The sequence below is a fragment of the Protopterus annectens genome, chromosome 2.part1 (assembly GCF_019279795.1).
Source record: "Protopterus annectens isolate FY-2018-M chromosome 2.part1, PAN1.0, whole genome shotgun sequence".
Lineage (NCBI taxonomy): Eukaryota > Metazoa > Chordata > Ceratodontiformes > Protopteridae > Protopterus > Protopterus annectens.
Window position 1 is genome coordinate 566,512,373 of NC_056729.1, and position 17,851 is coordinate 566,530,223.

General features: G+C 41.4%; 1 protein-coding gene across 1 annotated transcript in view; it reads left to right on the forward strand.

Annotated features, from left to right (window-relative positions):
* The window catches only part of KDM3A (lysine demethylase 3A), a 2,231,127-nt gene that overhangs the window by 539,490 nt on the left and 1,673,786 nt on the right, over positions 1-17,851 (forward strand). Inside the window, exons 6-7 of the mRNA XM_044063465.1 lie at positions 8,285-8,351; positions 8,446-8,768. Of these exons, the coding sequence (XP_043919400.1) occupies positions 8,285-8,351; positions 8,446-8,768 (390 nt within the window). The remainder of the gene's footprint in view (positions 1-8,284; positions 8,352-8,445; positions 8,769-17,851) is intronic.

Here is a 17,851-nt window from a genome sequence, read left to right on the forward strand (position 1 = left end):
TAAGAGCCTGACCTGGGGTGGGTTAGAATTAAGGGTATGGTAGAGGAATGGAGCAGGCTAGAACCCCTTTGAAGTTGGTGCAGTTAGTTAAAAATCTGTGGGCTTATGTGCTGTTTAGGTAAGCAAGTGTTTGTAGGAAGATTTATTATTAGTTAAAATATGCCTGTTGCCAAGAAAAATGAACAAGCTTCAGGATGGTTTTATCATTGTCTTTTTCTATAGTTTTGTACACTTGGCCTAAGGGATGTGATTTAAATGGTTACAACAGTGTAGAATGCATCATAAGTTAACATATGTAATAATTTCTGAGTATGGGTATGTCAAATTGGTTGTTTACCTGCATTTGGTGAAATAAGGGTGCCAATAGTTTGGAGCTTTGGAGGTATATCTAATAGACATAATGGACTACTACAGCTCACGTGCATATTTTCGCAAGAAGTGTGCACTAAAACATATAGCAGGGTTTGTGCAGGTTCTACAAAATTTAAAGGAGCATGTAAGGTTGATGCTGCCATAAAAGTTATGTGATGATTACATGGACATTTTATATTTTCAGTCTCTTTGGTATCCTTGGTTTCATTGGGCTTGATGTTTGAGTCAACATATGAAGGAGATGGGCTTGACAGGGAGTATCACCGAGTTGCTCTGGGATTTTTATCTATGTAGTCTGGTATTCGGAAAGAAGCAAGACTGTCTGTCCCTAATTTTTGCTTCCAAGTAGCTAAACAGGTTAGGGTGGTGCTGCCACTGGTTGCTATAGTGATGCTTGCACTGGAGACCCAAATGAGCAATGCTAGTGGCATTGCTCACCATTATGCCAAGGTTGTGCCATGCATCAGTATTGTACAAAGGGCCATTGTACTGCCCCAGCAGCCACTACTTGTGTATAATAAACCATCGTACTGCCCCTGTAGGCATGCCTTTTGTACAAAAGGCCTTCATACTGCCCAGCAGGCACTCCTGGTATAGAAAGGGCCCTCCTACATCCACAGCAGGCATTCCTGGCATAGAAAGAGCCCTCATACTGCCCCAGCATGCACTCCTGGTATACAAAGGGCCCTCATACTGCCCCCTGATAGTCTCTGGGAGGAAGAGCAGGATTAGCTTGTTCTCCCTTAGGGACCACACAGGAGCCCTGCTGCTCCCACCACCTGAAGCAGGCATGGTTTCTCAGAGGTCCACTTAAGGAGAGACCTCACTAATACACTCAACTTTGGAATCGGGACTTTACTGTATTAGTACACCAGACTTTAAAACAGCTGATGTAGGTATACTGAGGCTAGAAATCATACCTGGTAAGGTAAACCTGCACTGTCTAATGCCGGCAACTGGGACATAAAGGAACAGCTATACATGGGCATGTGAACAAACAATATAACATGACATTGTCATGCCAGAATGAAGGCTGGGAGGCAATTTGCACAGAGGGCAGGACTGCTTGAACCATACACCCTTGAGAACACGGGCTGAACTTGGGCTAGGCTTGTAAGGGCCCTGGGGCCATTAACCTAGTAACCTCCTATGATCCTGTGATGATATAGGCCATGATTGCTCCTGTGTAACAGGTTAGGCATGGCAATGTAATTTGTATGTAGGAACCAAGGTGAGCAGTGCATTACATGTATTAATTACACTTATGCAGAATGAGGTGTCATGATAATACACCCTTATCTGCATTTTGTATAGAAAAGGGGAGTGAGTGGCAGATCAGAACAGGGAGTAGGTAAGTGGGAATCTTATGGGAGTGAGTGGGCAGTGTGCAAAAATAGGTGGCACACACATTCATACATCCACAATTACATTCACAGGCACATGCAATCCACATCTTTACATTACACCTATTTTTTTCTTAAATATCTTTGATTATTTTACACTAAGCAGCAAAACTACAGTAAGTTGGTTTGCTGCTTAGCGAGTGTAAAATGACTGAATGATCAATCTCACTCGCACTCTAATGCAGGCATATACACACACACTCAGACGCATGCACTTCTATTTTTACTTAAGTCTTCTTATTTTACACTGGCTAAACAGCAAAAGTGATGCTTAGCTAGAGAAAAATAATGGCAGTCGTTAGGTTTCTCCACACTAGTAACAGGCATTGTGTAATTCAAAACCTTACTTCTCAATAGTACAAACTTTTGCAGAATGTCCAGATTTTGGCTTATAACTTAGGTCCATCCTATTAACATTTTTTGGTTTGCCAACGGATTAAAGTCAGTAAATGAGATGAATTTTTAATGAAATGCATGCTAACACTGGTTTTATTTGAACACATGTCTATAACAGCCATATTTAACGTGTCCCTATTTACAGCCCTTTCTCCCATTACATTTGCCTCTGTCCCGACTTCTTAAACTAAGCAGTTGCAATGTATTTTTACTGAGGAACATTGTATGACCTGTACATATATAGGTTCATAGGTTCATACTAGGCTATCTGCCCCAGGGCATTTACAAGTTTAGCCCATAGCTTTGTGGCTTACGCCACCCCTTTAGTTTGGAGAAACTATGCCCATTATTTTGCTGTGCCTCTGTCAAGCAGTGACACTGAGGTAATCCCTGGGGTGTATCTGCGATCTCCCATTCATTGGTCAAGATTCCTCTTGAACAAGGCCAGCGAGGTGCTCTGCCTCACATATACCGGGATTTTGTTCCACAGCATAGGGAGTCTTTGGGTAATAAATCTATCCCTCCAGCACATCCTATTAATGACCGTGTCGAGGTTTAAGTCTCCCGCCCTTGTGGCTCTGAGGGATCTAGATTTTTTGAGGTGAAGCATGTTCATCAAATCTGGGTTTGACATGGCCTTGTATGTCAGGCACAGGTCACCTCTGAGCAAGCGGTAGGCAACTGAATAGAGCTGGAGTTCTTTCAGTCTGTCAGCATAAGACAGATTTTTGAGACCCTTTATCCTTTTGGTGAGGAACTTTTGTGGCCTCTCCAGCTGCTGCAAGTGTCTGGTCAGATACATTCCGAATGGGGCATTGTACTCAATCATTGGTCTGATGAGTGAGTATAGGGAGACTATGACCTCCCTTGATCTAGATGTGAATCCCTTCATGACAAGGTGGGCAATGTAGAAGATCTTCCTAACTACTTTAGCAATATGAGTGTCGAATGAAAGGCTACTGTCAACCTGGGTCCCCAGGTCTCTGATAACTTCTTCTGTGCTTAGTGGATTGCCACCTATATGGTAGCTAGGGGTAACCTTTTTTTTCCCGAAGGGTATGACTGCATTTCTTGGCATTTAACTTTAGGCCATGGCTCTGGCACCAGTTATCCGTTTCTGTGAGACCCTTCTGAAGGATATCTGTGTCAGATGTGTTTTCGACTACGGCGCCCAGTTTGCAGTAATCTGCAAACTGTCAGCCATAACCCTCCTGTGTTTGCTTGTACTTCAGAAAAGTAGATGCCAAACAAGAGTGGGCCCAGGACTGAGCCCTGTGGGACACCACTTGTGACAGGCTTTGAGTCTGACATGGCGCCAGCAACTCTGACCCTGTGGGTTCTGTCACTCAGCCAGTTTGCAACCCATCTTGTGATGTATGGGTTTACATTTAAGCTGATGAGTTTTTCAATGATACCCGAGTGGGGTATTGTATCGAAGGCTTTCGCCAGGTCGAGGTAGGCTGTATGGGCTGCCTTTCCCTCATCAATGGCCTTGGTGACTGTCTCGAAAAAGTCAACCAAGTTTAAAAGGCATGATCTGCCCTTGACAAAGCCATACTGGGTTGGATCCAAAGTCTGCAAATTCCCTGTGTCTTTATTTATGAGATCCATTATGATCCTCTCCATGGCTTTGCAGATAAGGCTTGTCAAGCTAATGGGACGGTAATTTCCAGGGTCGGTGGAGGCACCGCCTTTGTGAAGTGGGACCACAGTCACTGTGCGCCACTCCCTGGGTACGTATCCGGAGGTGAGACTAAGATTAAACAGCTGTCCTAACTGCGGGTTTAATTCCTCATTGAGTTCATGGAGCACACAGCCGGGGACACCATCCGGTCCCATGGATGCTGTGTTTTTTGCCTTGGAGAGAGCAGTTCTCACCTGGGCATTATAGATGTTTGGGGGGGCTACAATCATTTGGTATAGATATCTCTCCTTTTGGGGGGGAGGGGGGGAGTTTGCGCTGAACCGGTCAGCCAGTATGTTGGCAATGTCTGTAGGATCAGTAATCTTCACATCATTTTGAACTAATTCTGAGCATATCTGGGAGTTTCCTCCCAGGTTTCTAACATAGCTAAAGAATGCCTTATGATTGTCTTTTGAGTCCTTAGCTATTTTTCTCTCAAAATTAGCTTTGGATGATTTGATGAGAGCTCTTAGCTTTTTACTTAGTGATCAGCGGTGTCTTACCTTTTAAGGATTTTGATCTATCTTGTAGTAGCTTCCTCCTTTTGTTGTAGAGTTTGTTTATGGCTGGGGTCCACCAGACTGGACACTTGCCTTTGGTACAAAGAGTCTTTGTTTTGCTTGGGATTGCCTGATCCATGCAGCCCTGCAGGTGCTGGTAGAAGGCATTTGTAAGTGATTCAGCGGCTTGAGTAATGTTTACCGCCGGCTCGGGGGCCTTGAAGGAGACCACACTAGTCTTTAGAAGTGTGAAGTCTGCTTTCGAGAAGTTCTTTACTGTGGTCTTTTTTATTTCAGGTGGGGGCGGGATGAGGACCTCCAGCGAGATTAGTTTGTGATCTGATCTCACCAGTGAGGGAAAAAAACTTTTAAAGAAAAACGTGATAGATACCTCTAGTTATAAAATCGTCTCTGGAGAACACGTGTGAAAATAAGATATTCTAACAGTCCCTCAACAAAACAGATGCGTGCAGCAACTACTATGAAGAAAATGGTTCCCACAGTCAGTCAGCATTGCATTTTTACAGGCTGCAGGAACCAAAAGTAAAATATCTCATGCATAGTTAGTGTTTGGGGGCGTTCCCAGGGCGAAAGGACTGAAGGAGGCTGGTCGTGGGTGGTTTTTGGGCAGCAACGGAGGAAAATGTGAAAAGTAACAAAGGACATTACTAAAGGGTTCAAGTGGCCATACCTTCTCTTCAGCTATGCCAGATTGTGATGTGGTCAAAGACGGCTCACAGTACCAGAGCTGTAAGAACAGCTATTGAAAAAAATCAGGGAAATTGTCATTCTGGATAACCAAAAGAATACGGTACAGTGCTACATTAAAAAAATAGGGGAAAAGAGAACCTCTGAAATGAAAAAGCAAGCAAAGCAGCATGTAGTGGTCCTTTAAATGCATTACAAACTAAATAGACCTAAAACCAAATGATACTATTAGTCTGAGCTTAAAAAAAAATGTTGAAATTCTAAATCATGAAGTGTCAAACTTGGAAAAACAAACTTCAAACGTATTCAGTGAACCAATCAAGCTTACATAAACTTGCTTTTAGATCTAAGAAAATGAATAGACTGAATGACTAAAGAAAGGAAAATAGATTTTTTTCAAACACCTTTATTGAATTATCACTTGTGACACAGGCAAATTTACATTCATAGGGCATTGAGTCCTTTATAATCTATGAAAATATAAATTAAATTTCAAAAAGCTTAGTCAATAAGATAGGTAAAGGAAAACTTGAAGAATAACAAATGAACAATTAAAATTGATGAGCCTTTTACTTTAATTTTTTTTTTGATAAAATAAGGCTCCTGGTTTAGATGGTCTTGTACTATAAATTATTGCCAGATGATGCAGTCTTTACATGAAAAAGCTTTCAGGGAAATAGACTACTACAGAGGTTCCCCCATCATGGAAATTAACCTATTTTATTAAAGCAAGCCAAAGATCCTACAAAGTGATTGTCTTATAGACCCATTTCACTTCCAAGTGTTTGACTGTAAGATGTTCATGTCTATTTTAGCAAATAGAATTTAATCTAATACCAAAATTAACAATGATCAAACAGGTTTTATTTGAATAGACTGGTATAAGATAATATAAGAATGCACTTACTAATAGACTATGCAATAAAAATAAACTTTCTATCATTAGTCTTTATTTTAGACAAAGCTTGTGAATCAGTCAATTGACTTTATGTAAAACACTTAAAGAATACAACTTCTCAGCAGAGTTAATAGCATTAATGTTTTACATTATTGTGCTTATGTTAAAATAGACTCCTTTTTAATTCCTTTAAACTACATAAAGGTACTAAACAAGGGTGTCCACTATCTGCAATACTTTTTGCACTAGTAATACAACTTTTTATTAACTTTTAGGTCAAACAAATATTTTTAATTGTATGATTTGGAACTAAAGATTTGACTCTGGTGTTGGCATTCTGTGTTCAATAGAAAAAGTCAGACTTAGTTCTATGAGGCAATTTGAAACTTTTTTGAACTTTAATTTCAGTCATATGAGTACATTAATAAGAAATTAAAAAAATATAAAAATATTCTGATTTCAATTGGAATAACTCCCAAAATATATTGGTAGCCTGTCTAATAGTAAAGAAATGATACAAGTGAATTTTCAACAGGTCATTGATAAAAATACAAGTCTAGTCACAAGCTGGAATCAATTTTTCTTTACTATGGAAGAATGTTTAATGTTAATTAAGATGGTAATTCTCCCCAATATTTGTGCAGTTAACCTTCTCAACAAAAAAGAAAAATAAATAACATCCTTCTTGAGTTTTTTTGGTGTCCAAATAAACCAGGAGTTTCTTTTAAATGGCACTCAAAAGGTTGGGATAAAGGTGGAATAGGATTCCCTGATAATTCAGTTGTATGCCACTTCAACTGTTATAAAAAAAAGTTATTCCATTGTGGATAAATTTTTCATATGAATCAAAATGGAAACTAATACCTCGGGTATTTATCTAAAAATAAATGTAACCAGTTGTAAATGGTTCCTAACAGTTTGGTCTGGCTATTACAAGATTGTGTAAATGAAAACATTTCTTATCAAATTCCTTATGCAAGTAATCTTTCTTCCTTCAGGAAATTCGTATATTATCATTGTATTAAAGACCTAATCTTTTCAGTTTTTTCCAATAGCTTATACATATGAATGCTGAGAAACTCAGTTTCACGAGAATGAAAGATCTAAAAGGACAACATTTATTTGCATAATGGAGCTGAAATACACTCTGTTGAAAACTGTCTACATACCCACTTAATAGAATTGTTATTGTCTGTGTCTTTCAGCTTTTCCTGGTTAGGGGTCGCCACAGCGGATCTCCGGTCCGCTAATGATTGGCAGTAGAGTTTTACGTGCTGGCTTGCCGGGCCTAAAGCACACCCTTCAACAAAGGAACGCCCATTAACGCATGTCACCACATAGAAGACTCTCTAACTGAGAATCGAACGGGCAACGTCTAACTGTGAGGCGAGAACGCTACAGCAGCACCACCGCAGTACTAGAATTGTTATTGTAGTAGTTATTGTTGTAATACTCCAGATATGTAGGGATTGTGTAAACTCACAAGATATTTAACTTGGATAAAAACATTCCCACAAGTATTGGAATTCCTATTTAATAAAGCAAAGGAAAAGTTTTATCACAGATTTATAGAATTCTTACATTAGAGCTAGTAACACTTGGACAACATTTTGGAATTATTCCACAAAAATTAATTGAAATTATACCGATAGTATAAAAGTCAATAGAAAAATTACATTCATTTTATACTGGAAAATTTTCACCTGGAAATTCTTGTACAGTGTGTTACACTGAACAAGGTTACAATTGTGTATAAATCTAGTAGAATTGAATGCTGTAGATGTGATTGAGGTAACAGCTGATTGGATATATATGGCATGTGAATGAGGTAATCTCCCCTTTTTGGAAATTAATAATTAAGCATTGTTGTGGGATAGATGTAATATTTCCAAGTCACTGATTTTATTTAATGCTCCCATCTCTGAAATTTCAAGGACTCAAGATTTGCTCGAAAAATGTTTACAGTTTGTATTGCACTGACATACATTACATAGCTGTGGGCATATGTAAATAGTTTTATTTTACTGTGATTATTAAAGTAAAAGAAACATCCTTTTTTTTTTTCAAAAAGGAATTCTGTCAGTTTTATGTTGGTTTAAAGCTTAAACCTCCTTTTAGTTACATTTTATTTCACTTAAGTAATTTTTTTGCACTTTACAGGATGGTAAATTAGTGGTGACTTGGTGTGACAGTTTTATAAACTGCCATTTCCTCCAGTGTAGTTAGTATATTTTCCTAGTGTAATTATAGCTTCATTGACTGTCCATTTTTTCCGAGTTTTTTAAATGGTTTCTTCTGTAATATTTTAAAATTTTGTTTGAAGGTTGCACGTACACAAGTTCTCGATGCTTCAGTTATTCGGATTGAATTTCTGTGTGATGCTCTGCAAGGTATGGTCTAAAGTTTCTTACAGAACTGTTAATTTAGAACGTTCAAATTTCACTTTCCATCATGCATTTTACTTTTTTACTTCTTACTTTGCAGCTAATTCCAAGGAAATTGCTGGTTTGAAAAGATGCTCTTCTGATGGAGAGCATAATGAAATCAAACGAAAATGTATTGAAACAGAAAAGTCATGTGCTGATGTGGACCCTCAAGTTTCTGATCATCCAACTGAAGGTCGGATAGCTGTATCAAATGCTCCATCCCAGGAAATTCAGCCACCTGTTAATTTGGGATATGCAGTGTACTCGAGAGATAATGGTCAAACTTCGATTATAGCTGACCTACAAGAACAAACTGAGAATCTGAGGCCATTACAGAACAGTCAGGAAGTTTTCAATGTTGACACTAGCCGTGCTTATGTGGTAAGCTTGAGTTTCACTTTTGCACATAGTAACTGTATCTCGTATTGTCATATCCCCACTTTTCTTCCAAGATGCAAATAGTCAGGTCTTGTGTTAGTGTTTTTAAGTTTATCGGAAACTTTTTTTTCCTCCTCAGTCTCTCTCTGTCACTTTTTTTTCATAATTTCTTGAGCTTTTGGTGGGATTCCTTGGCTATAGGGTTCCTGTTGCGAGTCAGCCTAACTCCTTGAACTCACCATCACTCTTCTGATTCTTGCATGGCATTCATTCAGGGAAAGTTCACTTATTCAGTGCCGTGAAGTAAAAGAAATGGGACTTTGCACGCTGCTGTTTGGGAGTGGAGTGTTGTAGAGTCTGCTTTAAGTGCCAGATATTTGATCCAGCCTTATTTAGATGTGGGTGAGACTAGGAAGGCTTCTGGCCCAGCTCAGTAAGCAGTGAATGGCAGGAATGGTTGTAAGAGTACAATGGTAACATTTGAGAAGCATCTGCTTTTGAGACTTTTCACTGGATTTGGGGTTTCCTTTAGTGAGGACTTTGTCCTCTCTTTTGGCTTATTGCAGCAGGCCTGCAAAATGTGCATCTTCAGTCACCATTTATGGATGGGTTGTGTTTATGTAAGTAATCAAACCATATTAAGTTTGCATTTACAAACATATATCACATATATTCCATACAGTATAATCAAACCAATGTTACATACATTGTTCATTTCTTGCCTTTTAAGAAACCTAATTTCTCCTCCAAAAACATTTTTTGTGCATTGTTCCCACTCTTTCCATTTTTTATGTAATTTACTTCTGCTTTTCTCTAAAGAACACACAATGTTCATCATGTTTCACTGTTGCAGTCATGACTGAAGGGTTCTCCTCTGCCGGCAGGCAGCCCTCGGTCGACCAGAATCCCAAAGTCTGGGTCCGGCGTCGGCTGTTCAGCCATGCTCCCTGACGTCAGAGCACCAGGAGTACAAAGCTGACAGCCGACGCCATCTTCTCCAGTCTTTCTTGCCGTGCAGTGATAGCAGTTTGCATTTGCCAGTCGGCGGACTCCTGACGAATTTTACTGATATACTTCGGTCCGAAGACTTTCTTCTCCACTCAAAGCCAAGTACCCGTTGAAACTTTTCTTGCTCCACTCCGATGTCAGAAAAAGTTAATTGTATTTCATGTGGGAAGCAAATACCTCATAAGAATTTTCATTCTTACTGTATTCCTTGCTTGGGCCCTGACCACGACGTAGCTAGTTGTCAGTTTTGTGCTAGATTCAATCGACGTACAATTAAGCGAAGGTACGATTTTGCTTTTCATTACTTCAGTAGGCGCTTTAACTACAAAATGTCGTCTGATACGGTCCCGGCTACCGGAGTTCAGAAATGTCGCAAGGATAAAGACGGGCCTCCGAGGTCCAAATCTGATAACGCACAAGCGGAGCTGGCTTCAGGTTCGGCCGTCGTCAGTGAGGCGCTTTTGCAGCCCCTGTCGTCGGCCATTTCAGAACCGATGGCCGAAACTGACTCATGAGGAGCCAACCAGGCCTTTAAATATTTCTGTTGCAGGACCTTCGGACAACGCTCCTTCGGATGGGTCCGGAGCCGCTGTGCAGGTACTGGCTTCCGAAGGGGTTTTCAGGCCTACTCGGCTACTAATAAAGACAAAGACAAAGGCAAAGACTCCTTCAAAATCAAAGACTTCTACACAGGCTTCTTCTGAACCGGCTCCCCAGTCACAGAAGCAGTTACTCAAGATGGCGGAGGATTTGCTTACTGTGATTAGGGGTTTTCATCCCCCTCCAGACAAGAGGCCAAGGCAGGATATTTCTTATGATTCCTCTGATCAGGCTTCTGTTTCCTCAGTTTCTTCTTCTGATCAGGAATATTCTTTCCCTCCTTATGAGGATTCTGATGCTGAAGAATCTATTCCTTCATCTTCTCCCCCTGAGGATTTCTCTTTTGGGGAAACTTTGCATGAAATGAGGCAACATTTCCACTGGGAAGGACAGGAGTATTCGGAATCCAAGAAAAGGCTGAGGGAATTTCTTCTTCCCCAGCATAGACCCCTGGCTATCCCTCCTGTTTTGGATATTGTGGATGATGCCTTTTCGGAGGCTAACTTAACCCCTGACTCTTTCTCCTGCTCCTGTGAAACCTGATGGATATTACAGGGTTCCTGATTCCCATCAGTTTTTATACAAGAACCCTTCTGCTGACCCTGAAACCATTTCGCAGGGTCCTAAGGGAGCTAAGGCCGCTTCTGCCAAAAATCCTACTCCTACCGAAAAGGATTCTCGATCCTTAGAAAGATGGGGCAAAAGTGTACACTTCTGCTACTTTGTCCATTAGGGCTTTAAACTGTCAGTTTCATATGTTTAAATACCAGCAATTTCTATTGTCTGTCTTAAAACAAAAGCTTACTTCCATTTCTGCCTGTGCAGAGGATAAGGAATTACATGATTTATTGCATGCCACTGAACAGGTTGGGAAGCATGGTTTACACTGTGGATTTTGATGCCTTGGAGGCTTCTTGTAAGGCTGCGGCCTCTGGCACAGTCATTAGGAGGCATGCATGGCTAAAGGAACAAAATGTACCTGAACAGGTAAAGGCAAAATTATTGGATGCTCCGGTTCAGCCTAATGTTTTGTGCGGATCAAAAGCTGAAGAGGTGATTAAAAAGATGGAGGATAAGGCGAACTCAGTGCAAACAGCTAAAGATTTCTTACAAGTACAGCCTCCTAGATTTAGCAGGAATTGGCCTTCGAAAAATTGGTCCTTTCCCACTTCAGACAGGCCTCAGAGGGGTAGATATAGACGTTCCAGAGGGAGGCCTCAATCACAAGCTGCTTATAGACCAAGACAGTGGACTGCTTCCACCTCTAGGGGAGGAGAGGACAGGTCACAATCTCAAAGAGAACAAACTCAATGACTCCCTCTGTGGGGCTACAGGAATTTCTTCCCTGGAAGCCCCTCTCGGAGGAAAACTCTCTTTTTTATCAAAATTGGACTCAAATAACCCAAGACAAATGGGTTTTGGATGTGGTTTTAAGAGGTTACACATTCCGTTTTCATACCTTGACAAGGCCAAGCGGATGGCCAGACCTTCCAAAACATCAATGGATGGAGGCCTTAAACCAGGTGGAAGCTCTTTTGGCTATGAATGCCATAGAACTGGTTCCTCTTTCAGAGAAAGGAAAAGGGTTTTATTCGAGGCTGTTTCTAGTCCCAAGGAAGCAGAACTCATGGAGACCCATTCTGGATCTGTCGGTCTTGAACACCTTTCTAGAGATTCCAAAATTCAAGATGCTTACTCTACAGCAGCTACTTTCAATGCTGTCCAAAAATGCATGGATGGTGACTTTGGATTTAAAGGAGGCATATTTACACATTCCCATCAGGCAGGATCACAGAAAATACCTCGGGTTCAAGGCCGGATCGAGGCACTTTCAATTCTCTGCGCTGCCCTTTGGATTATCTACTGCGCCCAGGGTCTTCACCAAATGCCTGGCTCCAGTAGTAGCTTACTGCAGACTCAAGGGAATTCAAATTTACCCTTATCTGGACGATTGTCTAATTCAGGCCGACAGCAAGGATGTCTTACTCCAGCATCTAGAATTTGTACAGAACCTCAAGTTCCTGGGATTCTCTGCAAACATAAAAAAGTCCAATTTGACACCATCACAACAGATAACTTTTCTGGGTGCTCTTCTAAACACCACAACCCAGATGGCATTTCTGACATCCGAAAAACAATTACAGCTGGCTTCAACTTTCAAAACCTTGGCAACTTTAACTCCGCTGTCTGCAAGGAAATTCCTGCAGGCTTTGGGTTACATGGCCTCCTGCATCCTTCTCATACCATATGCAAGACTACACATGAGGAAAATAGTGGTACCTAAAAAGTGTATGGTCCCAGCATTGCCACAGTTTAGACATACTGATCTTCGTCCTTCCTTGCCTTCAAAAGGAATTTCTTTGGTGGTCCAGGGCATGTGCTCTAAACAAAGGGAAACCCTTCCTTCTGCTTCCTGCCACTCTGATTCTAACCACGGATGCCTCGGATTATGCTTGGGGAACCCATTTTCAGGGCAACTGTCTGCAGGGCCTTTGGACAAAGGATCAGAAGCACCTGCATATCAATTTAAAGGAAATGTTAGCCATTCAGAAAGCTCTGTTGGCCTTCAGGAATCTTTTACAACCAGGACAACTACTAATATGGACAGAAAACCACCACAGTTATGTGGTACATAAACAAGCAAGGGGGATCTCATTCCTACCCCCTTTGCAGACTAGCCATGGATCTATGGAACACAGCTCTAGCTTGCAATCTGGATCTTCAAGCTCAGTTTCTACCAGGGAAACAAAACTTCCTGGCAGACAGTCTGAGCAGAAACCTTTCAGATCCACACGAGTGGATGCTGGACACCAAAATAATTCAGGATGATAACGGCAGTCTGGGGATGTCCTCACACAGACCTCTTTGCATCCCATCTCAATCATCAACTACAGAATTTTTGCACCAGGACTTTCCACAGAGAAGCTTGGAAAGTGGATGCCCTGTCATTCAGTTGGAGGAACCTCTCAGGATATGCCTTTCCGCCTCTTCCTCTTCTTACACGGGTCTTATTGAAGATAAAACAGGACAAGCCCAAGATGATAATCTTGCTGGCTTCAAATTGGCCTTGGCAGTTTTGGTATCCTACTCATGTCTGGAGCCCCCTTGGGTTTTACCTCAGTCTCCGAACCTTCTGTCCCAACTTCAGGGTCAGGTTCTACACTCATGTCAGAACTCTGAGCCTGGCGGCCTGGTTAATCCAGGGCTTCTTTCCTACCCAAGCAGGTTATGGATGTCATTTTAGAAGCCAGACGTCCTAGCACTAGAAAATCTTATGCAGGAAAATGGAAAAGATTTTGTTTCTGGATGCAGGCTCAGGATTCTGATCATCTTCTTCCTAACATTACCTTAATTTTACTTTACTTGACAGATCTCTTACATAAGGGTCTCTCTTTCTCTTCCATTAAGATACATGCCTCTGCTATTTCTGCTCATTATAATACAGACCCCCCCATCTTTTCCCACCAGCTCATGAGACAGTTTCTCAGAGGAGCTAAGAACTTAAGACATCCTAGATCTCCTCCCATTCCTGCTTGGGATCTCAACTATGTTCTGGAAAAACTAACCTTCCCTCCTTTTGAGCCTGCTGCCTCTTCTGACATCAAGTTTTTATCTTGGAAAACGGCAATCTTGTTGGCCCTAACCTCTGCCAGGAGAGTTTCAGAGTTACAAGCTCTTAAGGCTGTGGAACCTTATATTATTTTTCATCAAGACAGAGTATCTTTGAGGACTAATCCTACCTTCATGCCTAAGGTGGTTTCCAAATTGGCTTTAAATCAAACTATCCACTTGCCAACCTTTTTCCCCACTCCTCAAAATAAAGGGGAAAGGATCTTACATTCCTTGGATGTACACAGGCAACTACGTTTTTACCTGGACAGAACCAAGGACATCAGAAAATCAGAACAATTGTTTGTTTCTTATGCTTCAAGTTCCCAAGGTAAAGCCATTTCAAAACAGACCATTTCTAAATGGATTGCTCATGGAATCAGATTTTGTTATTCACACCATGGAAAGCAAATCCCAGGGAGTATACGGACTCATTCCACCAGAGCTGCTGCCACTTCTGCGGCCTCCCTCAGGGGAGTTCCTACCAAAGACATTTTGGAAGCTGCAACTTGGAGTTCAGTGCATACTTTTTCTAAGCACTACAATCTACCTCTCTACTCTAAGTCTAGGGCAGGCTTTGCCTCTGCATTCTTGCAGGGCCTTTTAGCCACCCCTTCTTCTTTATGACCACCTCCCTTTCAGCTTTGGGATTCTACCCTACAGTCATGACTGCAACAGTGAAACGCGAACATAGTACAGTTGTGTACACCTACCATAAATGTAGATGTTCGAGTGTCTTCACTGTTGCAGTCTGGGTTTCCCTCCCTCCTGTCCCCTCTTATTTTTGCTTTTCACCATTCTTCTGAGGTGTATTTGCAAAGGTTTTGGGACCTTTTTCATTTGGGGACTCCTGACATCTGGGGCAAGAAAAACTGGAGATGGCGTCGGCTGTCAGCTTTGTACTCCTGGCGCTCTGACGTCAGGGAGCATGGCTGAACAGCCGACGCCGGACCCAGACTTTGGGATTCTGGCCAACCGAGGGCTGCCTGCCGGCAGAGGAGAACCCTACAGTCATGACTGCAACAGTGAAGACACTCTAACATCTACATTTATGGTAGGTGTACACAACTGTACTTTCTGTTCTTTTGTCTCTTACAATATTCACTATGGTCTGTTTAGACTTTGATTTCCGGTTTTAGTAATTGCATTTTTGCAGGCACTAGAATTTAACTTAACAAGGCATGTTCTGTAGTCCTATCTCACCTTCATTCTTACATATGGGTTTGGAGCCGATCCTCTGCTTTGACTCTGCTTATTTACAAGCTGGAAGACTTCTGGTTGGCTCTTGGCTAGGTAGGTATCCCATGGTGCACCAGTACAATCCCCAGATCTCGTTTGCAGCATCTATTAGTTCGGTTGTGCTTCTCTTTGACTCTGGCTAAGTGTTGCATTTACTTTTTTCCAAAATGTTTGGCTCTGTTAGTTTAAAATAGAAAATATATTGTTACTGTATTGTTAGTCAGTTAACATAGTTGCTATTAGTATAGTTAGCTTATACTTGCGCCATTTGGTGCAATCTGTGGCCTTTGGCTTTTTTTGACTTAGAGTTGGTATCCTGTGTGCTGGTTTTCGTGTATTCATAGACTTAGTAGTTGTAGGCGCCTTTTGCGCTCTGTTAGACTGTGTTGTTAAATAGGCTAGTCTGGTTTGGGCGGTTTCCCGCTTGTTAATTTGTTAGATTTGTTATTAACAGAACTACATTCTGTTATTTCTTAGTCATAAGTTATTTGCGGATTCCCACTTGTGGTGTTACTGTTAGAGTGTGCGAAATTCTATATTTTCTGTAACTTTCTAGGTCCGTTTTAGTTGGAAGACCTAGTTTCTTCATTTCCTTTCCTGCCCGGGCTAGGCCCCTTTAAGTTAGAGGACCTAGTCCTCATGGTATCTTTCTCTTTCCTGTAGGGCTAGGCCTATTTAAATTAGAGGACCTAGTCCTCCTTCCCCTTCTGTGTGTGTGTCTGTGTGTGTTCTTTCTGTGAGAATGTTTAGAGAGAGTAAAGATCATAAGCCATCTGGCTTTAAGAAATGTATTAAATGCTCACAGTAAATGTCCATAACGGATGGTCACGGTAACTGCATTTACTGGTTGGTGGCCATCCCTTTACAGGAGACAGATTTATTTTTCTATGCTTTCAGTCCTAGGGTGTTGCAAGAGGGAAAAACAAGCTCATCCTAAAAGGTCTTCTTAAACCTTCCTTTGAGGAAGATCTGTTTAGCTGTTCCTCCTCTTCTAAATCTACTAATGGAAAGTCTAAGTCCTCTAAGAGGCCCTCCTTGGCACTGGCTGTTGTCTAGGAGACGCCTCTTAAAATCACTCTGTGCAGACTGTGAGCAGTATGGTGATTACAGAGTCTGTTCCAAGTACTTTGGAGCCGTCCACTGAGACCATTTCACGCAGCCGGTCTATGGATCCTCTACCGGCCTCCTCTATATTGAAATCGCCGATACCGCAGAGATCCTGCTCTCCTACTCTGTCATCCAGGTCTTTTTGGAGTTTATTGGAAGATGTGGAGAGGGTAGTGCTGAGATTGTTGAAGTCATCTGCTTTGCCTAAATTGCTGTTGACTCCAACCCAGTTGGTTCTGGAGCCACTTGAAGTCCATTCAGCCCTTTGCAATCATTCCTCCTCCAAGCCATGCTGGTCTTTCAGAGCCGGAGTGTTTGGTACCACTGGTGGTACCTTCAGCTCCAGCTCCTCCTGTGGCTGTTTCGGAGACCAGTTCGCTCCGAGACACTCATAGGTTCATAGGTTAGTACTAGGCTATCAGCCCTAGGGCCTATACAAGCCTAGCCATAACAATTCCCTGAATATTTCTTCCCACATTATTTACTTTTTATTTACTTTACTATTTATTTACTTTACTCTGCTCCATCTATAGTGTCTAGGGGCCGAAGCTCCTTGGTCGGCCTCAGCAGGGATGCTTGGAACTAAACTTTGGTTCCGAGTCTTCCTCTCGGCATGTCGGCTAGGGTGAGTTCAGAACCTGGAACTAAGGACAATGAGTTAATTCCCCCAGGTTGTAATATATTGAGACTAGACAGCACTAAATGCAAGTGTGGAGGAGTAGCTCTTCTCTCTAAAACTGGACTACAGATCTCCTCTATTCCTTGTATCCCACCCCAAGATAGTAAGGCTGAAGTCCTTATCTCCAGATTGCAACTCAGTACTAACAAATCCCTTATCTGTATCTACCTATCTCTTGGAAATAATATCACTACAGTAGAGAATATTCTAAGCTGGGTGTCTATTACCTATCCACAAGAAACAATTATACTAGGTGATTTTAATACTGACTGGAAGTGTCTCAATACAGACTAATCTTCTTCACATATTAATCTTCACGGATTTAGTCAAACAATCACCACCACTACGAGAATAAACAAACCAAACAAAAGAGAGCATCTTAGATTGGATTCTTATTAAACAACAACAAGCTTACAAAGTAGGAACTTTACTTGATGGTAAGTGATCATACCTTAACTTACATTATAAGACATAAAAATGATATTCCAAACACCCCCACTTATAGGACCTCACGGTCCAATAAACACTTTAACCCTGTTTATTTCCAAAATGAACTTTATGCCTGCAACTGGAACCCTCTAAAGACTCTTCCACTTGAAGCTGTTAAATATTTTAACTCTAAATTCTTAATAATCCTAAATGAGCACGCACCCAAACGGTCTGTTAGAATAAGGTCCAAAACTGCCCCCTGGCAGTCAAAAGACACAAGACAAATGATATTGCTTAGGAACAAGTCTTGGGCCTGGTGAAGAGCTACCAGAACTATCTCTGAGCAACATACCTTTAGACAGTTGAGAAATATTGTACTCACCGACAAAAAGAACTACTATTGTAAACTACAGGA